At 43.3% G+C, this 23514-nt stretch overlaps 1 protein-coding gene across 11 annotated transcripts in view; it reads left to right on the top strand.

Moving 5' to 3' along the window:
• The window catches only part of sbf1 (SET binding factor 1), a 56670-nt gene extending 33291 nt beyond the window's left edge, over positions 1 to 23379 (top strand). For 7 of the 11 annotated variants that reach the window (XM_069520052.1, XM_069520047.1, XM_069520045.1 and 4 more), the window contains 32 exons: positions 2102 to 2179; positions 2800 to 2913; positions 3044 to 3172; positions 3541 to 3639; positions 3853 to 4060; positions 4876 to 4988; positions 5261 to 5410; positions 6244 to 6312; positions 6424 to 6585; positions 6718 to 6983; positions 7523 to 7695; positions 7817 to 7890; positions 9510 to 9702; positions 9923 to 10050; positions 10163 to 10338; positions 10732 to 10868; positions 11520 to 11730; positions 11824 to 12020; positions 12357 to 12494; positions 12599 to 12694; positions 12939 to 13013; positions 13536 to 13708; positions 13859 to 14035; positions 14168 to 14269; positions 14351 to 14536; positions 15392 to 15518; positions 15622 to 15752; positions 15926 to 16270; positions 17919 to 18124; positions 18211 to 18298; positions 18388 to 18519; positions 19744 to 23379. In XM_069520052.1, the coding sequence (XP_069376153.1) occupies positions 2102 to 2179; positions 2800 to 2913; positions 3044 to 3172; positions 3541 to 3639; positions 3853 to 4060; positions 4876 to 4988; positions 5261 to 5410; positions 6244 to 6312; positions 6424 to 6585; positions 6718 to 6983; positions 7523 to 7695; positions 7817 to 7890; positions 9510 to 9702; positions 9923 to 10050; positions 10163 to 10338; positions 10732 to 10868; positions 11520 to 11730; positions 11824 to 12020; positions 12357 to 12494; positions 12599 to 12694; positions 12939 to 13013; positions 13536 to 13708; positions 13859 to 14035; positions 14168 to 14269; positions 14351 to 14536; positions 15392 to 15518; positions 15622 to 15752; positions 15926 to 16270; positions 17919 to 18124; positions 18211 to 18298; positions 18388 to 18519; positions 19744 to 19842 (4752 nt within the window). In that variant the 3' untranslated portion in view covers positions 19843 to 23379. The remainder of the gene's footprint in view (positions 1 to 2101; positions 2180 to 2799; positions 2914 to 3043; positions 3173 to 3540; positions 3640 to 3852; positions 4061 to 4875; positions 4989 to 5260; positions 5411 to 6243; positions 6313 to 6423; positions 6586 to 6717; positions 6984 to 7522; positions 7696 to 7816; positions 7891 to 9509; positions 9703 to 9922; positions 10051 to 10162; positions 10339 to 10731; positions 10869 to 11519; positions 11731 to 11823; positions 12021 to 12356; positions 12495 to 12598; positions 12695 to 12938; positions 13014 to 13535; positions 13709 to 13858; positions 14036 to 14167; positions 14270 to 14350; positions 14537 to 15391; positions 15519 to 15621; positions 15753 to 15925; positions 16271 to 17918; positions 18125 to 18210; positions 18299 to 18387; positions 18520 to 19743) is intronic. The other 4 variants (XM_069520055.1, XM_069520051.1, XM_069520053.1 and 1 more) reach the window with 1 other exon arrangement.
• The last annotated feature ends 135 nt before the right edge of the window (positions 23380 to 23514 follow it).

The following is a 23514-nucleotide window of genomic DNA, read 5'->3' as shown; positions in this document are numbered from 1 at the left end:
ATGGCTGAGTTTAGTTCCTGGAAAAGCATCTGTGCTCCTGTGTTTTCTCCGTGTCATTATCCATTTAATTATTGTCAGTTTGATCTCAGTAGTGGCAGTTAATTGAGCAGAAGTAAAGTTGTTCTCATAGATTTTCATGATAACATAAATCATTGCAGCTTTCTAGGCTTCATATTAACTCATTTAGATGTTATAAATTATTACACAATCGGATTCATTTCTAATCCCTAAGAAAGTTCTCACCCGTTCCCCGCCCATGTTGATTTAATTTACGCCTGGGTTTTGGTTATAAATATGTTTTACCTGTTTCACAACTCCGCTACCAGACCCGGTGCAGGACTCAGGTTTGGCTTTTTGTGTTGGGTATGTCTCTGTTTTTGTGCGTGTGTTGTTGTCTGAGATTACTAAAAAATAGCAGGAACTCGATCTGGCCTTCATCACTGAAACAAGACACAAGAATAGATAAACCGCAGACCTTGAAAAGTGATCAGTGGGGTTTGGTTGAAGGTTGCAAATGATGATGAAGATTGTCGGGCAGCAACCATGAACCGGGGCTTAGCTTAGACGCTCCGCTCTCCTTTCAGTATGCTGGGATATTCATGTATTAGCCGTGAGACCAATGGCTGTTTCCAAGGGATACAATTTGCTTTGTATTTGTTTGGCCTGGAATATGTTGCTGCTGCAAATATTTCTGTCTTATAAAACCCAGAGTCTTTTTTTGTTTTCCTTAGTGCTGGCAAATCAAAATCGGTTACTTAGAGGAACTGTTTCAATCGACTCCACTTCTCTACCAAAATCATCAAAAGTGATGATATCTTTGAATTTTTTTATATAGAACTGTATGAATAAGGGGCTGTTGCTAACAAAATGTTTTGTAAGCATATTTAAGTACCAGTACTTGACAGGATAGATATCATTAGCTACAATGGTTAAAGCTGCAGGAGAAGAATTACACCTACAGTGGATATAAAAAGTCTGCACACCCCTGTTAAAATGGCAGGTTTTTGTGATGTAAATAAATCATGTCAGAACTTTTTCCCCCATTAATGTGACCTACAACAATCCAATTGAAAATATACTGAAATCTTTCAGGGGGGAAAATGAAAACTAAAAAACTAAAATGTTGTGGTTGTATAAATGGCACACCCTCTTATAACTATAACCAATCACATTCAAACTAATGTTAAGTAGTAGTCAGTACCCACCTGCCATCATTTAAAGTGACTGTGATTAATCCCTAATACAGTTCAGCTGTTGTGGTAGGATTTCACTTACAGCAAAAGCATCAGAGGGAACTCATTGTTGAAAGGTATCAGTCAGGAGAAGAGTACAAAAGAATTTCCAAGGCATTAGATATACCATGGAACACAGTGAAGACAGTCCTCATCAAGTGGAGAAAATACGGCACAACAGTGGCATTACCAAGAACTGACGAGAAGAAAACTGGTCAGGGAGGCGTCCAAGAGGCCTACAGCAACATTAAAGGAGCGGCAGGAATTGCTGGAAAGTACTGGCTGTGTACTACATGTGACAACGATCTCCCGTATTCTTCATATGTTTGGGCTATGGGGTAGGGTGGCAAGACGGAAGCCTTTTCTTATGAAGAAAAACATCCAAGCCCGGCTAAATCATATCACCCAAAGAACACCATACCCACAGTGAAGCACGGTGGTGGCAGCATCATGCTTTGGGGCTGGTTTTCTTCAGTAGGAACCGGGGCCTTAGTCAAGGTGGAGGGAACTAAGAACAGTTGCAAATACCAGTCAGTTTGGCACAAAACCTTCAGGCTTCCGTTAGAAAGATGAAGCACACTGATACAATATTTTTGTTTTTTAGTTTTCATTTTCCCCCTAAAAGATTTCAGTTTGTTTTGCAATTGAATTGTTCTCGTTATAGGTCATATTAAAAGTGATTTATCTTTGTCTCATTTTTTACATCACAAAAATCTGGCATTTTAACAGGGGTGTATAGACTTTTTATATCCATTGTATAATAAAGGGAGTTATTCGGTTCACTTCTGCAAAGACTGTTTGACTGAAAAATACAACAATGTCCAGTTTGTATATGTGTTGGTTTCATGTCATTGTTCTTGTTGTTGCAGATTTTGGATCCAGAGCTTGAAATTGCTGATCATGCCTTTCCCCCAGTCTCTTCACAACCCTCTGCACTTAAGATCCAGGTAAAGAACAAAAGCTAGTCAACTAATCTGCTGTCTTCTCGTAACAAAGAGGCTTCAAAACAACTGAAATACTCGACTTACGTAAGGAGACAGATTTAAGGAGCTGAGTACTTGACCAGTCAGGCATCTTCAGTGATGCAAGCCCCACCCTGAATGGTTCCTGTGCCTTGGTTAACCCCAGAGCAAGGTTTGGTGGTAAAAAGATTTCCCCAGAACTAGATTTAGACCCTGGTCATGATGGAAACACAATGTTCCTGCAAAGGTTCCTATTGTCCCCGGGGAAGGTTCCTGCAGAGACAAACAGCTTTTGTTTTCTCAAAAAGCAGGAAGTGTCAACTGAGGTGATGAAATGTTACTTGCTCTTAGCTTTAATTCTTAGTAAAGTAAATTCTTGATAAATATAGACTGTACAGCCAACACAGAAAGAAATTAGTTTTTTTTAAATTTTGTTTGTATGAGATATTAATTTTTTGAAATCTTCAAGAAGAAATGTTGACCAAAGAAAATAGCAGGTGCAGAATAGTTGCAGTTGTCCTATTCATTCCATTTATAATTTTAGTTTCTTTGTGTGTGTGTCTTTGTGTGTTGGCTTTTACTCATCCATTGTGTGTGTGTTCCAGGATAAGGAGATCCGTGCAGTGTTCCTGTGGCTGTTCGCTCGGCTCTTCCAGGGCTACCGCTGGTGTCTACACATCATTCGCATTCACCCTGAACCAGTGATCCGCTTCCACAAGGTACAGGAAGATAACTCAACTGTAGATAATACAGCATCTAAAACTGCAGATCGGACGTGTTTCATTTACATGAAGAAATATTCTGATCGGATCGCACACAAGAGATCAGTGCTAACATGTGTTTCTGCAGGCTGCCTTCCTGGGCCAGAGATCGCTGACAGAAGACGATTTCCTGATGAAGGTGTTGGACGGCATGGCATTTGCAGGTTTCGTGTCAGAGAGGGGGCCTCCTTACAGAGCCACTGACCTATTTGATGATGTAAGTCTGTTGGCACAATGTGCAGGAGAATAATTCTAAATAATTAATGGCTTACAGTCACACAAACAGTCATCTCATATTGTAACACATCGTTTGTGAACCATGAAGACAATGTACAAGCATTTACTTTTAACTGACATCCAGGTAAACCCTAAACTCAAAGTATGAGGATCTGAAATATATATAAATATATTATAAATAAATATATAGCAAAAACAATATAATTAATGTAATTCACTTTTTGTTTATAGTGAATATACAGATATTAGTGAGATCATTAGAAAAAATCTGGTGGGAACTGAATGTTTTTGCCTCAAATATGAAAAAAATGCTTAAATTGTTACGCTTGCTTTGTCATGTTTTCACAGCTGGTAGCCAATGAGGTGGAGCGGATACGGCAAGAGGAGGCGTGTCCACACAAAGTCATGAACCATGTCAAGGAGCTCGCTGAGCAGCTCTTCAAAAACGTACTTAAACTTAACATTGTTGGCCCTCGTTCTGTCGTGCCCCCTGAGTCTTTTTCCCTTTTTCTCTCTCCCCGTCTTACTCACCCAATCTCACAAGACTTATCCCTCTCTTGGTACTTTGTCCACCTTCTTCTTTGTGTCACCAATACTCAAATTTCTCCCTCCTCTCTTCTGTTCCTTTAACAGTGATTCTCTGTGTGTTCTTTCTTCCAGGAGAATCCCTACCCCGCAGTGGCGATGCACAAGGTCCAGCGGCCGAAAGAAAGCAGACAGAACGAGGCACCGAATCAGACGCCCTTTCCTGGGCTGGACGATGTTGCAGTGCAGCTCTTCATCGACCACGCTTCCGCCAAGCTCAAGAGTGCACCTCCCGTGGTCAAGGCGGAGCTCAAGGCCATGGTGCCTTCTGGGCCCCCACTGGGTGAGCTGGGGAGGAGATTTGCGGGGCGGAAACTTTTTCTGTGTTGGTGTGTGAAATAGTATTCAGCCACTAGTGCTGTGAGAACATTTTTAGTCCCAACGATGATAGACACCAGGTAGAGAGGCCTTTGAAGTAGTCTGAAAACTGCTAAATATCAGCTGATGGATTCAGGAACGATGACAAAAAGTGCATTATACCAAAAGATAGAGCCTGACTGATTTGACAGATTTTAGGGAGGAAAATATTCAGGTATAGATATGAAATATTTGCACATATAGAAGCTTATTTGTCTGAATTATATTGAAAGGGAAAACGAGTATAGCTTTTCAGTAGCATCTCACAAACTAGTTGCAGACAATGCTGAGAGAATCGTGAAACATGGTGTCAGAGCAGGCTCTGCTGGAAAAATTGTATGATGACACCATTTCTAAATTAACCCAAGCATCTTGTTTGGCATTATGTTGTTAAGAAAATAGAGCACAACATATGCACAGCTATAATGACCAGACTATACAGAAGGGTTATAGTACTTTTAAGTCCCAAAATAATATGGGTACAGACTTTATTCAGTAAAAATAGAGAGAGGAAAAAGGAGGCAGTTATTACAAAAGCACTGATAAGACAAACATATAGTAAATGCGTTTTAAAAGTTTGTTAGAAGGTTGGGTTTGATAGTAAAACTCTTCATCTGCTCTTGTACGCCAAACGTCTTGTGTAAGCTTTACACTGAGACAGTCTGTCTCACATTGTCTGTGTAATGGGGTTTAGTTCAGTGCTGCAGTGATGGATAAGTGTCTGATCACCCACCTCTGCAGGAGACATTGTGGATAGAAACGGAAACGTGATGGCCAACAGCGCCCGCAGGCTGGAGGTGGTCAGGAACTGCATCACATACATCTTTGAGAACAAGATGCTGGAGGCAAAGAAGGTGAGTGTGATAGTTTCATAGCACTGAATGAACTGTCACAAAATTCTACGTAGGTGTTTAACAGAAAAACTTATAAAACCGTATCTGTATTTCTCATTAATAATAAAACAACAGACAATCTACTCCAGTGGTTGTAGCAACTTGAAACGTCATTTCCTCAAATACTTGTATTAAAATATGTCATTATTTGTTCTACTGGTTTTTTTTTTACATGTCTGTGTAGATGACTCAGATATTGTGTTGTGATTGTGTGGTTTTTCTCCTCTGTTCAGCTGATGCCAGCTGTACTTCGGGCATTGAAGGGTCGGGCAGCCCGGGTTTGTTTGACCCAGGAGCTCAATCAGCATGTCCTGCAGAACCGAGCTGTGCTGGATGACCAGCAGTTTGACTACATAGTCCGCATGTTGAACTGCACCTTACAGGTAAGCCTCAGGAGTAGTGGAACAGGGGAGCTGAACATTATTACAGAGCTGAAAATCAATTGTCAATAACTACATGTAAACCACTTGTTGTTGAGCCCTCAATCCTGAATTGAAGCTGGTAATTCAGGTGTGGCAGCAAGCGCAGTATTAGACCTTTGGAAAAAATAAAAACGGTTATGAGAAGTTGTTTGTCCAACCTAATGACAACCGCCTCTGCAACAGTCTCCTTTGGTGTGCTTGATTATGTTCAAGCATGGGTCCGTTGTAAGTTAGTGAGAGAAGGGCAAAGAGGGGCCGCAGTGCATCGATGCACGCAGCTCTACAAAGAAGAAACGGCACAAAACACCATGTTATAGATCTTTTATGTCATTGTCAGAAGTGAAACAAAAATTGGGTCCATTATGAAACTGGGGACAAATTAGTATATGGCGGGCTGCCACAGTCTAGGTCATCGCTGGGAAACACTGGGTCTCATTATGCTGTCTGTGCATTGCATTTTCACTTTGTATTTTCCTACAAAGACGGAGAGCTTAGATGAATTTAGCCAATTTATCTGGATACTGTTTGATCAATGGTGTGATAGCTCACAGGCTCTTTTGTGCATGTCCAACAACTTGTTTTTTTTCTTCACAATTGTGCCTCTTGGTCCGTTCACATTGGAAGGCAGCTGAAATACAGGACAGAACATTAAGCACATACAATGCAGTGGTTAGTTTAAATAATTCTGTTAAATCTTATTTTGAATGCATTCCTGTTTTATGGTCTGCAAGTCATCATCCTATTAGAGGTGTCTGATGTCTGTTGTGATGTGTTGCCGTTCTTTGTCTGTGCAGGACTGTTCACACATGGATGAACATGGCATCGCAGCGGCCCTGCTACCATTGGTCACGGCCTTCTGCAGAGTAAGTTCATAACCAGCATCACCAAAGTCATACTGGATTCACTGGATGAGAAGAGCTTCAGGTTAAATTGAGGTTGCTGGAATCTCCTTCATAATATTTCTCCTTTAACAGAAACTCGGCTCAGGCATCACTCAGTTTGCCTACAGCTGTGTACAGGAGCACATGGTGTGGACCAACATGCAGTTCTGGGAGGCCATGTTCTACAGCGACGTCCAGAACCACATCAGGGCTCTGTACCTGGAATCAGAGGATGGAGAGCAGCAGAAGAACCTGGTAAGTACTCACACTGCATTCCTATCTTTCTGATATCAAACTGCAGTCATCATAGAAAGGTGTTAATCCTGCTTGTGTCCTTTGTCTTGAGAGAATTAGTCATTAATAGGACCTCCGTCGTTTTGTTCTCAGGAGCAGCAGGACGGCTCGGGTGAAGGGAGGGAAATCAGCGCCCTGGAGCTGGCGTCAGAGCAGAACAGGCTGTGGCCGACACTTAGTAAGGAGATGCAGATGGAGCGTGTACAGAAGGAGGAGAGCACGGTGTTCAGCCAGGCCATCCACTACGCTAACAGGATGAGCTACCTGCTCCTGCCGCTGGACACCAGCAAGAACCGGCTGCTGAGGAACACAGGCCTCGGAGACGTAGAGAGCGTTAGCAACAGCTACGTCACAAACAGGTATGGACAGCGTTCACCTGGGGGTCAGACTCACATGTGTAACATAACGTTAGTCAGGAGGCAAATGTTAGCAAACGATCGAATAAGTTGCATGGCTGTGAAATCACCATGAATGTGTTTTACTCAAAATGATAAATCAATCACTACCAATGATGTCCTTTACCCTGTTCGTGCGGGCACTGCAGATACCGTTCTCCAATGGAGAATGTGTTTGTAGGGATGTAAGTCATGTTCAACCATAAATGTAGATTTTTTTTGTTTTTATGAATTTGTTAATAAATGTGATATTAAAGCACTAATGTATCTCATCAGAGAACAATCATAATTTACTTTACAGCTCAAAAAAACTCATTTAATTGTGAAGTGTCCCATTTACTTATATTATTGATGCAATTATATTTGAACTGTCATAATTGTTACGATAATAATTGATGGCCGTTGATTTCATATAAAATGGTTTACAATTCATTAGCAAGGATTTTAATCCCAGCTACTGCCTTGTATTGCACTTTTCTAAAGCTGGTTGTGTTGTTTTGTAGTATTGCAGGCAGCATGGCGGAGAGCTACGACACAGAGAGCGGCTTTGAAGACGCAGAGAGCTCAGATGTGGCCAACTCTGTGGTGCGCTTCATCAACCGCTTTGTCGACAAAGTGTGCAATGAGAGCGGCGTGACCAACGAGCACCTTAAGGCTCTCCACACCATGATACCGGGTATGGAAGCACCATGACACTCGGTGATCTGGCTTCGAAGCATAGAGAGCATCACACCAAACCTGCCAGGAAACCGTCGCCTGGATTCTTACATATTGTCGTTCTGTCTTTGTCCCTGCAGATATTGTTCAGATGCACATTGAGACGTTAGACGCAGTCCACAGGGAGAGTAAGAGACTGCCTCCAATCCAAAAGGTAACCAATTCCTATTTTTACATCCCACTGGAGAAAGGCCACGCAGAACCCCAGCCTGCCCTGCCCACTCCCCTCTCCACCAATCCTTACAGCTCAGGCTCACAATACCACAGCAGGTACGTCTGTCCGCCAGAGACAGAACCGTATGACTCACGGCACGCCTGAGCAGTGCATGCTGGGTGATTGCTCCCCCTTGTTGTGCTGTTTGGTCTTTGAGCCTCAGTGGCACTCAGCCTGGCTGCTGTAGCTCCCAGAGGCCCTGCAGACCTGGAGTGCCTTCAGTCTGAAGGGTGTGTTCTCCAGAGGGACTCAACTCCTCATGTTTTATCATTTCACTAAAGAGCTGTGACTAAAACATGTAACCACTCAGCTTCAGATAATGTAACTCCACGTGAGCAGATTTGTCCTCATCACTCCCTTTGTTTTTTTTTTACTCACGGTTTCCTTTCACTATTTCACTTTATAACACACACCAGCTTTGCACATCCTGAGCATTTAAAGAGCAGCTCATTGTATTGGAGATGAGCTTGTGGTGTTAGTTCTCTGTATCAGGGTCCCGACAGTTAACACACTCCCCTGTCTCCGCTGTGCGAATGCAGCTGGAATGTGGATGTGTGTGACATGTTGCGTAACAGATTACGGATTGCCAGGATTTAAATGTTTATCAGTTTTAGAGTTCCTTAGGAAGTTCTCCTGGCCTCACTGGAGCACAGGAAGTGATGTAAGGGACGAGAGCCAGCTTGTTTCATAGTGCCATTGTTCAGAAAAGTTGAGCAGCTTATGTTTGAAAATAAAGCAAAGTTTAGACATGAGGTTAGATCGTCAGGGACTGCTCAAAAGTTTTATAATAACACTGCATGAATAAAAACATTAATATATATTTTCTGTGAATTTGTTTGTGAAATAATCTTTTCCAAGATTTCACTAGTCCAACTTGCTTGATGTGCTTATTATGCAACAGTAATACAGTCATTTCAGCATTATCTGTTTTTCAATATGTAACCTCCCAAACAGTGCAGGTCATCCAGTAACTCAGCATGGTGGTGGATTTTGATGAGTGCAGTGATCGTTCAAATATCATAAGAAGATATTTGATTATCTTAAATGTTAATAGAGTTCCTGCAGGATGACGCATTTACTCATGTTTCAGTTGAAAGTGTGACAGTTTCAGTCGCCACAGTTTATATTTGCAACATGCTGTTACATAGACGAATGACTCACAAGCACAATCTAGGGTTTTACATTGTTTCCAGTCCTGTTTCACAGTCATTATAAAACCAAGCATTAAAAAAAGAAAAAAGGATCAGATGAAGACAGTTACTTATCTTTCACCAGTTGCTCTGGAAACCAATTTCCATTTAGTCTCAATGTGTTTAAATTGGATGGCTTGGTTTCTCATGCATTTAGACATAACTTGAATGTATGAAGTGAGGTTCCGAACATTTCTGCTTGAAATTAAAAGAAAGGCAGATGCTCTGGAAACAGAAATAAAACCATACAGTCATTTTTTACATAAGTGCCACAGCTGATTGCTCTACTTTACTTCCATCTTCTTCCTGCTGTGACACCGTTAATAATCCTCCCTGTCATCCTCTCTTTTGTGTTTTGTCTCCGTTTAGCCCAAGCTGCTGAGGCCGATTCTGTTGCCGGGTGAGGAGCTGGTGATGGATGGCATGCGGGTCCACCTGATTCCCGACGGCCGCGAGGAGGCCACAGGGATGATGGGAGGTCCACCTCTGCTTCCCGCCGAGGGTGCCATCTTCCTCACCACCTACCGGCTCATCTTCAAGGGCACCCCTACAGACCCACTGGGTGAGACCTCACACACACACACACACACACACACACACACACACACACACACACACACACACACACACACACACACACACACACACACACACACACACACACACACACACACACACACACACACACACACACACACACACACACACTTCACGCCGATAGGCATGGGTCAGATCTGTAAGTCCTCTAAACCCAGCTCTTTGTCTGCACCTTCTTCCTGCAGTGGGTGAACAAGTGGTCACTCGCTCGTTCCCCATCGCCTCTCTGACCAAGGAGAAGAGGATCTCAGTCACTATACCCATGGACCAGTTTGTCCAGGAGGGGCTGCAGCTACGCTCCTGCACCTTCCAGGTACTCATAACACCTTTTGCTCCTTTCATAAACAACAAGACCCGTTCATTTTTTATATTCTGTGCATGATTCTCTCTTCTCTGACTCCACTGTTCTCTGTGTACGACTGTAGCTAATGAAGATTGCGTTTGATGAGGAGGTTGCGTCAGACCTGGCCGAGGTTTTCAGGAAGCACATGCACAAGCTGCGGTATCCTCAGCACGTCCAGGGCACGTTTGCCTTTACTGTGGGTCAATGTGGGAAAATGGTGGTGGAGCACAAGACCAAGGACAAGAACCAGTCGCTCAGGTAAGGAGCCTGTGTTGCTCACATCTGTAACAGTTTAATTTACAGCTGGCGAGCTCATATATCCCTCTGAAGCAAAGTCACTAATTAGCACCTCTTGCTCAAGAATTTGTCCTTCATATTTTTCTAGGCTAAAGGTCATATGAGGTTACAGTGTATTGTGCTACAGACATTCACATGGAGCTCTTTGATACATGACGGCAACAGATACCACAAGTCATGTCTGAAAATGCCAGACTCTGAACTGGTACAGTTATGGAACTGGAATATGGGATACACAAATAAAATTAGATTGATTGTTTGTTTGTGCGTGCATTTAATTTAATTTAATTTTGCACTGATGGAAACACTCAACAACACTCAAATCTGCTCTTCACACCTCCTGGTTTTTTTCAGGACACTTTCCAAGAACCTGGTGAAAAGTGCCAAAAGGACTATAGGTCGGCAGTATGTGACCAGGAAGAAGTATTCTCCTCCCACCTGGGAGAACAGGAGCAGCTTCCAGTCAGAGCTGGATGAAGATGAAATCTCAGGTAAGCTCAGTGATTTGTTATTTTTACTACATTGTTGGGTGATATGACACTGGAGACTTATCTTAACTTACTCACTTTACCCTTGAGCTAACATTTAGTTTGACATTACAAGTACTTCCAGTGCACCCACTTCAACTGTCATCAGGTTTCCACACATATCACAGCTGGTGATTCATTCTCATATTCTTTCTGACAGATGAATCTAATTTATTTTTTATTTAAGTTTAATTTCGTTCAATAATGACACTGCTTTAATTTCCTGTCTTTTCACTGACTTCAGCCACTTTCAGTGATTACACTGTCACCACAGCTTCATTTAATGTATACACGTCAATGTCATTCAGTGCTGACACTTCAACTGCCATTTCAGCTTTGTATTTTAACTGCCCTTAAACAATACATTTCCACTTATTAATATATTTAACATTTAAAATAGAAGCAGTGAGAGGACATGACTTGCTAAAGAATATTTAGCTTTAAATCAAGCTCTAAAAGTCAGAAAATCATCTGCTCTCCGTGACACATCAGTGAATTTGAAGAAAATATACAAACATGTGGCTCAGTATGTTTGACAACGTTTTTTTTATTTAATTATATTTCGTGTTTTTGAAATGAAGGACATCTGATGAGCTTTCCTGTTTGTCTCCACAGTCTCGGAAGAGGTGGACCAGCAGAGCTCGCTCACCCTCTCCTCGACCATCCGCTCGTCCGACAGACAGACCATGAGCAACGTGGTGGAGCGAGCGTGTTGTCGAGACTACCAGCGCCTGGGTCTGGGTACACTCAGTAACAGCCTGACGCGCTCGAATAACGAGCCCTTCAGGATTTCAACTGTTAACCGCATGTACGCCGTCTGCAGGAGGTGAGAGAACGCACCAGAGAAGGAGCGAGAGGTTGTATATGCACAGCATCTCCTCGGTGTTTAATACACTTTGTGTTTGTGTGTGTGTCACAGCTACCCCGGCCTGCTGATAGTGCCTCAGAGTATCCCAGACTCGACCATCCACAGAATCTGCCGCTGCTACCGTCAGAACCGCTTCCCAGTGGTTTGCTGGAGGAATTCAAGAACCAAGGCCGTCCTGCTGCGCTCCGCAGGCCTCCACGCTAAGGGTGTCGTGGGCTTCTTCAAGTCCCCCAACACCCCGACTGCAGGTGAAAAACTAAAATCTATTTTAGGCGTCTAGCTGAGGTTTTATGTAACTTTTAAACTTATTATTAAAATGATGCTGACGTGCTCCATTATTTTGGAAGTGTCATGATTCATTTCTGCAGATTTCCTCACTTGCAAAGACACTAGTGACAACTAATAAGAAGTCCAGAGGTTACAAACTGACACTTTGACTCCAGTGGTATTTAATGTCAAAGATGCAGAGGATGAAGACATTAGTGTACATGGCTTCGTCCAAAAAAAGTGTCTTTTTGTAGCTTATTTGCCGCTAAAATTCACCAGTATCAAAAATCTTCTTCATGTGTGTCGTCTCTCTGCAGTTCCCTCCCAGGCAGAGTCCACCAGTCTGGAGCAGGAGAAATACCTGCAGGCCATCATCAGCTCCATGCCTTCATATAGTGAAAGCAGCGGCAGGAACACACTCAGCGGATTCACCTCCACACATATGAGCACCTCAGGTGGGTGGATTATCACACTGTTCACTTTGTGTCACCGCCAATATCCAGTAGTGTCTTAAACTGAAGTAACAGAACTGTTGTGTTGTTTCCTGATGTAAACACAGACTCATCAGATAAGCTGAGGCCGCCTAAGATCGGCGCTCTGATGAAGCAGGTGATGGGAACCAAGGAAGATGTTCCTGGAACCTTCAGCAGAGGAGGTGAGACACCCATTTGTGCTTGTGTGTTGCTCCTGTAGCATCAGTTGGATTGTCATGGTTCTAATTTCAAAATAAATTGCGTGAACTATGTTTTAAACCTGAAACTGAGACTGGTCCAGGAGGACGATGAATGAGGCAGTCCGTCCATCCATCCATGTGTGTGTGGGCGTGTGTATATGTGCAAAACCATCCTCCATTTTGTGGCTTTGTTGGTTAACGGGCCGTCTCTGTCATTTGACCTCAGCTCTGGGTCAAAGGGCGAAAGTCATCTCCCTCTCTCAGCCCAAAGTGTCTGGCAAGGCCAGGAACCCTCCTAGAGGTACAGTAGGCCACGATCCCTCCCCACACCTTTCCCTCCACTCCTCTCTAACCAATCAGATGTCTTTAACTGTAGCGTCAGTGTGTCTGGCATCATGCCTGGTTGTGTGCTGTCTACTGCAGACTAATGGTCTGTTGTTCCTGCTCTTGTTTACCACAGAGCTGCGGTGTGTGCATGCAGCTCTTGGTGCAGTTCTATTGTCTGATGTCTGTCATTTCCTGTTTGATTCTTTTTTCTCTGAGTGTTAACAACAATCTGAGTGGCATCGTAATGTAGCAGCTTGGTGTAGCAGACTGGACTGTAGCTGTCAATCATTTCTGCCTGTGTTTAGCAGCATGGCTGGTTATAGCTTGGGATGTTCTACACATCAGTGTGTTTTTGAGGATAATTCCACCAATGAGTCCTAATAACTTGGAATGATTCTTTAAAGGCTGTTTAACACGGTTATGATTCTACGCACGGTTTGATGATCAGTTATATTCTGACCTTTGACAAAAAAAGCTTGCTGTGTGTGTATTGCAGGTAAATGGGGCAGTATCCGAGGCAGCGGGCGTCTAAGTGCCTATAACCCAGACGTGGGGACGCGTCTGGCTGGAAAAGAGTCTCCGCAGCCCAATGGAGGTCCAAGCGAAGCGTTGTTCCTCCGCCAGCAGAAGGCCTTCCTCTACATCATCGGAGACAAGGCCCAGCTCAAGGTGATGAAGGACACAGTGCTGGAACAGAATAATCCTTCTAGTGTAGAGTTTGTAAACACTCACATGTAAAGGGCCTAAAGAGTTTAACACTTTGGATTAATACCGGGACCAATTCAGAAACAGTAATTTAACTAATGCTGTCTTTTTCAGGGAGGGAAGCAGGACTCGTTCCAGCAGTGGGAGGTGGTTCCCATCGAGGTGTGTGACGTGCGGCAGGTGAAGAACAGCTTTAAGAAGTTGATGAAAGCCTGCGTGCCGAGCTCCCAGACCTTAGACCCCAACATGAGCTTCCTGCGGTGCCTGGAAGAGTCTGAGTGGATGACTCTGGTAAGTGCTCAATGGTTTTCATCCATCATTGTGTGTTTGTGTGTTCAGGATGGGGAAATAGTAATGTCCCAGCACATTGTGTGACCTCGTAGGTTATTTGTTCTGACAATATGTGTCCCTTTGTGTGTCCAGTTGCACAGGGTGCTGCAGGTGTCCGTCCTGGTGGTGGAACTCCTGGATACAGGCTCATCGGTCATGGTCAGCCTGGAGGACGGCTGGGACGTAACCACACAGGTTCTGACCGACACCCTTAAACTACGTTGCTGAGAAGTGATCTCTGAGTGAAGCTTAGTGTGACGTGCTGTCTGTGTGCAGGTGGTGTCCCTGGTGCAGCTGCTGTCCGACCCCTACTACAGAACCTTTGACGGCTTCCGGCTGCTAGTGGAAAAGGAGTGGCTGTCGTTCGGCCACAAGTTCAGCCAACGTGGAGCTCAGACGCTGGGCAGCCAGAGCAGCGGCTTCACTCCCGTATTCCTGCAGTTCCTCGACTGCGTGCACCAGGTGGGTCCACAGAGGTGCACGTTTATTTTTCAACCTGCACTGTTGAGATACAAGTGAAGATCAGAATCAGGTTGAAAATAACAGAAGTTTATGTAAATGCAAGAATTTCTAGAAATGTCAGAGCTGCTTTAATTTGCCAAGAGATTTGTATAAATTAGGATTAGAATCCTGCAAACTAACCAGACACTTGGTCCTCTCTCTTACTAATTAATAATGCTGTCTGTGTGTTTACCTTTAAGTCTGACTTTACTTCCTGTTTTGCTGACGTGTGACGTAGAGTCTGTTGTTCTTATCACATGCAGGATGTGTTGTTTGAGGGATCTGACTATTCTCTCACTATTCCTTTTGTTCCTACAGATGATAATACTGTTGTAGTTGTTTCCTGAGTTTATTTCCTCTGTGCTTTATGAAAATAGCACCTTTCTGAGCAGAAAGTACAAACTTATAACAACTTGACATCTGTACTGCGTGTTATATGTATATGTCTATTTTAGTTCACATACAAAAATAGAGTAGAATGATACCCTAATAGAGCTCATACCTCCGCCAATGCCCAACAATCCCCTTATGAAGCCTCTAGATTTTTATCAAGAACATGAATGTTTCTTTGACAAATCAAAATGTTTAAAAAACGGATTCAGATCCACATAATTAAATGGAAATCAGTTGGTAGTTTTTGTGTAATCCTGCAAACAAGAGACTGACAACCAAATGAAAAAAAAACCTCCCTGGCGAAGTTAATTAATGTGCAGTAGATGAACTGATTGAGGGTTCATCAAACATACCTTGAGATAAAAGTGAACTGTTTTAAAATGTAATCCTGACCAGTGTTTCCCTGCCCCCCCCCACCCTCAGATCCACCTCCAGTTCCCCATGGAGTTTGAGTTCAGTCAGTACTACCTGAAGTTCTTGGCCTACCACTACGTGTCCAACCGCTTCCGCACCTTCCTGCTCGACTCAGACTACGAACGCATCGAGCTGGGTAACTACTCACGGAGCCTCAGGGCCGTTGAAAAGCCTCTGTCCTGAGTAAAGGAGTCATAGAAACACTTTGAGTCGCTGTGTGTGTGTTTGTGTTTGTGCAGGAGTCCTGTATGAGGAGAAAGGTGAGAGGAAAAGCCCTCAGGTGTGTAAATCTGTGTGGGACTACATCGACAGACTCAACAAGAAAACACCCATCTTCTTCAACTACATGTACTGTCCTGAGGATTACGAGGTGAGTCCCTGCACAGACACACAGCAGCTGAGAAACGAAGACGTTTTTTCATGTGATGTAATGTCTCGAATGAAGGCAACAGACTGCAGCAGCTGGAAGAACAGACATTCTGAATGTTTAGTATGTTGATCACTGAAGCAACAAAGCAGACTCACAGTAAATGTGTGTTGCAGGTGCTGCGGCCGTACACCTACACCTCCAACCTGAAGGTGTGGGACTATTACATGGAGGAGACTCTGTCGGAGGGGCCGTCCTACGACTGGGAGGCGAGGGGCCGGCAGGAGCGCGTGGCAGAGGAGACGCCGGAGAAGCCCGACACCAGCGGGCCCAAGTCGCAGCGGCACATCGTGTGGCCGTGTTACGACAGCCTGAGCAAGACGGTGCCCGACGCCATCACCAAGCTGCTGCAGGACCTGCAGAGTCTGGAGGCGGAGCTCGGTCAAACGTCAGAGAAGTGGAAGGACACGTGGGATAAAATCAAGACCACGCAGAGGGCGGAGATCAAACTGGAGAGCAAGGTGACGCTGGTTTAATTTTACTCAGCTAAAAAGATCTTTTTTGTGTTGTTACAGAACCACAGTTAATAAAGTTCAAGTGTTGCATTCATGTGCAGTCTGGAAAATCTCATCACTAATCAGAAGGTAGATGGTGAATGTATCTCTGAGGTCTTGGATTTCAGAGCTGACAAAATGTGCGTTAAGGAGAAATGTCGTCGTGTGTGGTCAGTGTTCGACTCAGTCAAATTTACCTCCAAAGACTTTAGTTGTAGCTACACTACACTGATAAATGATCATTATCAAGCATGAGAGCCTGACACATTTATCAGTTCACTCATAAAATTGATATGAGCCATTCACTGACCTGATCTTATCTGTGTTTATGTTTGCTGGAATTAGCAATGCAATAAAGATGACAATTTATGTTTTTTACGTTTATTTACTAAATTCAAGTTCTCTATTCAGCTGCATTTGTGTTTTCTTTCTATTTCTCATTATTTATAATAACGTTTCTGGTTAAACTGTAAAATATCAAGCCTGAATTACATTTCTTTGTCGTGAGGGCTTGATAATGTCATCTTGAAATCGTTATCATTTACACAATATTTATACATTTTTTACTCTCTAATTTAGTATCAGCATCAACCACCAAAAATCCATATTGGTCCAATTTTGACGAGCATCATCAGAATTACGCAACTGTGTTTCTAAAATATTTACTCTGATTTATTTTTACAGGGTTGTTACAATAAATGTTAAATCATAAAAAACATTTCACAGAATAGTTTTTATTAATCTAATTAAGACAAATATACACAGAGGGCAGACTCAGCGGCAGTTCATGAGGGTTTCTGTCTCTGTTTCTCTTTAAACTCTGATAAACACTCAGTAAAGCAGCTCTGCTCCGGTCAGACCACTACAGATCTGTAATCAGTCTGTGGAACAAGGACAAAACCAAAGTGTAATTACCTGTAAACAGATATTTTACGGTTTAGTACTTAACTCTGAACTGTCCTTCAGTGAACACTGAAATATTCAGTATGTTCTCTGACAAGTGATTCAAATGCACGCTGCTTGACCGGTGAAGTGAACAGATGAAGATAAATAGCAGCTCGTGTTTTGTACTGACATCTCATGGTGACGAGGTAGAATGCAGCTGAGGTCTGAAATAGTAAACGGGCTGTTCCACACTGTACATGAACATTCTTACAGAGATCACTACATGCAGCAATTGTTTCTATAACTTACAAAGTTGACACAGCTGTCTGAAGCAACAGTTTCTTGCCCAAGGACACTTTGGAATCCAGAGGGGATCGAACCTATGACCTTCTGGTTAGTGAATGACCGGCTCAACTTGCCGAGCCACAGCTGCCCCAGAAAAGCACCATACCACTAGAGCAGGTCATCCACCAATAAGAAGGTCGGTGGTTCGATCCCCAGCTCCTAAACTCAGTGTTCCAAAGTGTCCATGGGGACAAGACACTGAACTGAAAATCTTTATATTGACACAAAGCATTTAGTGACTGAAGTAATTGGTTTGTTTTCATTTACTTTCTCTCTTGTGTGAACTAACTGATGTGGATTGTGACTGCTTGGTAATAAGTGTGACTGGATTCTCTGATGTGACGCTCTGAAAACTCACAGCCCTCCCGTCTTCCCTCCTCCACAGCCATCGTTCACCAGCTCCCTGCTCATGTCGTCCAACCTGAGCCACCAGCGGCGTTCTCAGGGCGTCTACCTGCAGGAGAGCGGCGTGGGGTCTTCCATCAACCTGGCTCTGGACTGCGAGGCCAGCGCCACCTCCACGCCTGTCGCCGGTCGGCCGAGCACAAGCACCCTCTACAGCCAGTTCCAGAGCACGGAGAGCGAGAACAGGTCTGTAGCCACCACCACTGACACTGAGTGAGATTTGTAGAGAGGTCTGGTTCATCCCTAAAAATGTCCAATGTCTTTTTTTTCAGGAGTTTTGAAGGCATTTTGTACAAGAAAGGGGCATTATTGAAACCATGGAAACCACGGTGGTTTGTCCTGGACAAGACTAAACATCAGGTGGGAGGACCTGAAAATAAATACGTGAGAAAGGTTTGGAGAATGATTTGTCCGCACCTCTGTGTCTAACAACGCGTCTCTGTCCCCAGCTGAGATACTACGAGAGCCGGCAGGACAAGGAGTGTAAAGGTGTGATCGAGCTGGCTGATGTGGAGTCCGTCATGCCAGGAACGCCCACCATGGGAGCGCCGAAAAACATCGACGAGAAAGCCTTCTTTGATGTGAGTCACTTCCACAGAAAACCAAACTCACCCATTATTTTCTCACTACACTGTAATCAAGGTGTCTGTGTCTTCAATGGAATCATTTGAATTTAAGGCCTTAAATTCTCAAGTATGTTAAAATATTATGTACCAGGTCTCAGAAACATTTAGGTAGATGTTACGGTCATTTAACGCTTCTTCAGTCACACTTCAAAATGTGTTGGCAGCATTTAGACTTTGTAATGTCTCCGTGTGTTGGAGTTCTTCCTCAATGATACACATATTAGCACCCTATGTTAGAACTACAAACAAGACCAGCATGCAACTGATAATGGATGAGAAATTAAAACTAAAACCTCGTCAGGTCAGAATTGATCTCAACTTGTCTGTAGGTAAGACGTATGGATACGTCCTGTCTCTGTCTGTAGTTTAAGAGATAACTTGGTGTTTCAGGGTTGTTCTCTCCTCAGCTCCTTCACCTTATCGTCAGTTATGGGGACGTGTAAGTAATTGTGGGACTCTGGTTTTCCTTCATATCTGTAGTACTTGACATGGGTCCTAAATGTAGTTCTTTATGGTCTTAATAAGGTCTTAAATTCAACTTGTTCAAACCTTGGTGGTGGGTGGCCACTTTCTCATTAACAGTAGACAAGTTTGCTTTTCATATTGAATCCCACTCGACATCCTGAATGCACAAGGAAACAGAAAGCATAGAAGCCACTGCCTGTTACGGCAGGATTTAATTTCTTCAACTTCATTTTTGTCACCTTTATCTTTTACCTCTTTATAATCCACACCGACTCAATCGTGTTTCGAGCGCTGCGGGATGTGAGTCGTTAAACTCAGCATGTCCGCCCTGGTGTTATGTTTCCCCGAGAGTTAACAGATCAGATTAAATCAAGGTGGCTGTGCCTCAGTATGTAAACTCGAGAGCAAAACAAAGTAAGTAACAATGACCCAGCAGAGAACGCACCTCCACCAAGGACCAGCAGTCCCCTTACGAAGCCACATTTAAATTCATTAGATCCACATTTTTATTTGGATCCGCAGCAAATTGCAAACCCTTAGAAACAATGTCGAAAAAGATCCATCCCTTGATTTAGATCTCCACCAAAACCTCTAAAGTTTTGTGGAAATCTCTTCAATTGTCTCGGTGGGATCCTGCTGACAAACAAACGCACACAGATGAAAACATGAACTGTTTGGCGAAGGTAACGTTGACATGTTCCTTTTGTTTTGCAGCTCAAGACGACCAAACGAGTGTATAACTTCTGTGCCCAGGACAGCGCGAACGCACAGCTGTGGATGGACAGTGTTCAGAGCTGCTTGTCGGACGCCTAGAGCAGAAGCAGGACTCTTAAACGAGCAATGCACCCAGGAACGAATGAGCAGCGCTGCGGCACCTGGCGGACGTCGCTCTGCCAGCCGATCCCAGTGAAACGAAGGGGAAGGGGCCTTTCACCACTTAAGCTCTGTTCTGTTCGCTAGTGTTGAACTAATAACCTCGCGTCACAACGTTTCAGTGTTTTTGTTATAAAAAAAAAAATATAAGAAAAAGGACAAAAAAAAAAAACAACCCAGAAGAACCACTTGCTGTCGTCTCACCAAGTAGCTGCAGCCTCGCACCTCCCTGACAGGCTGACCACTATGTGCGCTGGATGTCTGTGTGCACAAAAGCATATTCGAGCACGTCGTTGCATCTCTGCGAGGCGCCCTGCAGCTGGGAGCAGCATGATGATGTTTCCAGGCCCTCCACCTTTAAACCACAACCTCTCCCTCCTACTAACCCTGCGCACCCTTTAAAGACACTCCGGGGGAGGAATGACGGAGCAGCAGCAGCAGCAGCAGCAGCGGCGGCGGTGGTGGTGGTCGCCCATCACACAACCGGTGAGACCACTCAGGAGAAGTGTAGAAGATTGACTGATGGGTTGACGGACCAAAAATAACCCAGAGGAACAAACGCTCTTTTCTTCCGGTCCTCAGGGGTCTGTGCTCTCTCTCTCTCTCTGCCCCTCACTGCCCGATGTAGCCGATGTCTTTACAAGTCGTAGAGAAGTGGACTGTGTCGATGCAGCTGGGGGAAAGGAGAGGGAGGGACGCCTCAACGGATCATGAAGGATTTTTTCCTATTTTTCTTTTCTTTCTTTTTTTCTAAAAATCCCAAATTTGTACCAGAGCGACGTGGATGCCCGTCGCCTGTCCCCGGCAGACGACGGTGACGTTATACTGTGAAAGCCATGAATCAGTCGTAGAGAACAAAACCAGTGGAGCCAGCGGGAGATTAGAATCAGTCAGGTATTGTGAGTGTGTCGGTGAACTTTTCACTCCGAGTGTTTACAGAATCTTCCCATCACTCTGCTCTTCACGCCTCTTTCTTTTTTGACAACCACTAACAACATTCGGATTTTTAAGGAATGCAGAAGGAAACAGTGATTTTTGAAGTGATGCCTTTAAATGTGAGAGGGATCTGGAAGGAACTAAAGAGCAGAGCGATATTATGGGACGCTCCACAGAGTTATTACAGATTTTTAAAGATGGACACTGTCCTTCACCGAGAGGATGTTAGTTACTGGGAAATGATGGTATTTTTTCGTCTTCTCATTATTTTGTTAATTTGATTATTTGGAAAAATGTTAGTTGTTTGCAGAAAACGTTACAGGAAACACAATTATGACATTAAATACATGTTTTTATTAGAAAGCAGAACTTATTTCAAACACTCTCAAAAGTAATTATCCTGAGATTAGCAACTATCGCTAACTGCTTAGCTTTAATAGCCAGGACGTCCACCTGGCTCAATAAGCACTAGCTTCAACTGAAGTTAATAAATATGACCAATTTGTTCTGAAAGGTTTTGATTGTTTTCTTAAATAAGATAAGAAAGCTCTCATTTGCTCATTCAATGAATGTATGAATGAACAACTCACTGGTTTAGACCTGGAAGCAGATCACTATGCAGCTACAACAGTAAACCATCGGTGACTCTTGATTTGGAGACGAGTGTTTGAAATGATGTCTGTAGAATTCATGTGGGAAACTTTGAGACAGTTTGAGGTGGTGGCTGCACAGTTCAGCACATTAGTGTGAGAGGAAGACCCGCGATGAAAAATCCCATCATTTCCCTTTAATAGTGTCGACGTGGCCCCATCACCGTCTGTGTCAAACATGACTCAGCTCGGTTACGTCATCGACCCACGGACGCCAGTGTTTCACGTTAGCGCCCCCTACCTTCAGTGCTGGGACTTGTACATAGACGAGTTTACATCAGGTAGTTTGTAGAGAAATTGAACGTTTAGCTGGAAGCTTTCAAACATCGAGTCACTTCTTTTTTTATTTCGTCGACCTGCCCACCCCCCTCCCACACCTTTACTCACCCTCCTCCTCACACACACACAAACCACTCACCCACCGTTAACACAAACCCTGCTCAGTAAAATATGGTTCTACTGCTGTCTTGTTGAACATAAAAATTGAAATTGTAGATTTTTTTTTTGTGTCTAATAACTCCTTTGTATATACTACTCCAGATTTGTATGTAACGTTTATGGTAGTAATTTATTTAACTTGTCTCCTCAGTAAGAAAGTTCCTGAAGCACCACTTTATTTTTAAATTAGGAATTCAATGTGCCATTTGTTTATTTCTGTATTAATGTGACTGTTTTTTTTTAAATTTTTTTTTTTTTTTAGATAATGTACAAGTAAATCCTCATCGTATTATTTTTTTTAAACACGGTTGTCCTTGCTCACTACCAACGTCAGTGCAGGAGTGGAGATGGTGTGTGAGAGAAAGTCTCTGGGGTGGTTTTTAAAGGCTGGTTGGATTTGACTGTGTTGCTCTCTCACAGCGATGGGAACTCTGGGTGTAGATGACACGGGTCTGACCACCGCCGGGTCCTGCAAAACTGACCTGCTGTCAGTTTAACACTGTAACGGGTCAGGCTGCTGAAATGAGCTGCACGTGTAACTGTATGTCAGGTTGAAGTCATCGTTCAAGATTTGAATCAAAGATGCCAAAAGTACAGATTCATTCATTTGGTTTTGGGAGATTCTGTCAATATGATCATTAAAAAGGGAGAAAGTGTGTTTCACTGCCCTCAGTCGCCTCTAACACTAGAGCTGCAGCCAACATTTACTGTCTCAATTTATCAGTTTCTTCTCTAAAAGTTCAGGAGACAATGCGAATGAATAAATACTCAATTCACTGTCATCTAAGACAAAGAAATCCACCATGTAATCAAGTTTAACAAACTGTATCTGGATTATTTCTTGTCTTTTGTGCTTGAAAATGATGAAACGGTTTTAATTGATAAGTAAAGGATCACTTTGCTCAGTAAAGTTTCCCCAAAATGCTGCTAAACCTGCTCCTTGAATAATTTATACATTTGATTTGCTTGTTCGGGGCCAGAAATCTGTTCCAGTAACCATCCCCTCATCTTACCTGTCTGATATATTTTATTCATGAGCAAGCTGTTAAAACCCAGATCTTTGGCTCAAGTATCTGTGTGGAGTTTAACATCTACAGCCACAGATGGCCTGTAAACAGTCTGCCGCAGCATCATCATAATCATTTTATCTTAGAATGATTTTGCAGATGGACCAGAGCGACCAGGGCGCAGCAGCCAGAACCAGCTTGTGTGAAGACGTCATGTTTTGACTGTCGTCTACATCCAGTCAGACCCAGCTCATCTTTTTCACTCTCGTTTACTCATCTCTCCATGGTAACAAGTCAACAGCTAAATTAACCACAGCAATATGACATAATCCTTTTTTTATTTATTTTTGTTTTTTTATTAGAAATGACATTCTGAGCCGGGTTATGTTGTCAATCATGTCAATATAGTTTTTAGGATCCAAATAAAAACCGTGGGTTTAAATGTCCAACTGTGTTTTGTTCATGTTGATTCTTTTGTAAGAATAGAAATTCAGACAAAGGTTTAAAATGTGTCACTGCAGGATTCAGACATGAGTCAGCTGTTTGTGTATACTGTGTGTCATTACTTACAGTGAGTGTAT

Source organism: Paralichthys olivaceus, chromosome 23 (genome assembly GCF_024713975.1).
Source record: "Paralichthys olivaceus isolate ysfri-2021 chromosome 23, ASM2471397v2, whole genome shotgun sequence".
Taxonomy (NCBI): domain Eukaryota; kingdom Metazoa; phylum Chordata; class Actinopteri; order Pleuronectiformes; family Paralichthyidae; genus Paralichthys; species Paralichthys olivaceus.
Note: the sequence above shows the minus strand (reverse complement) of the source record. Positions and strands in the feature narration are given on the sequence as shown.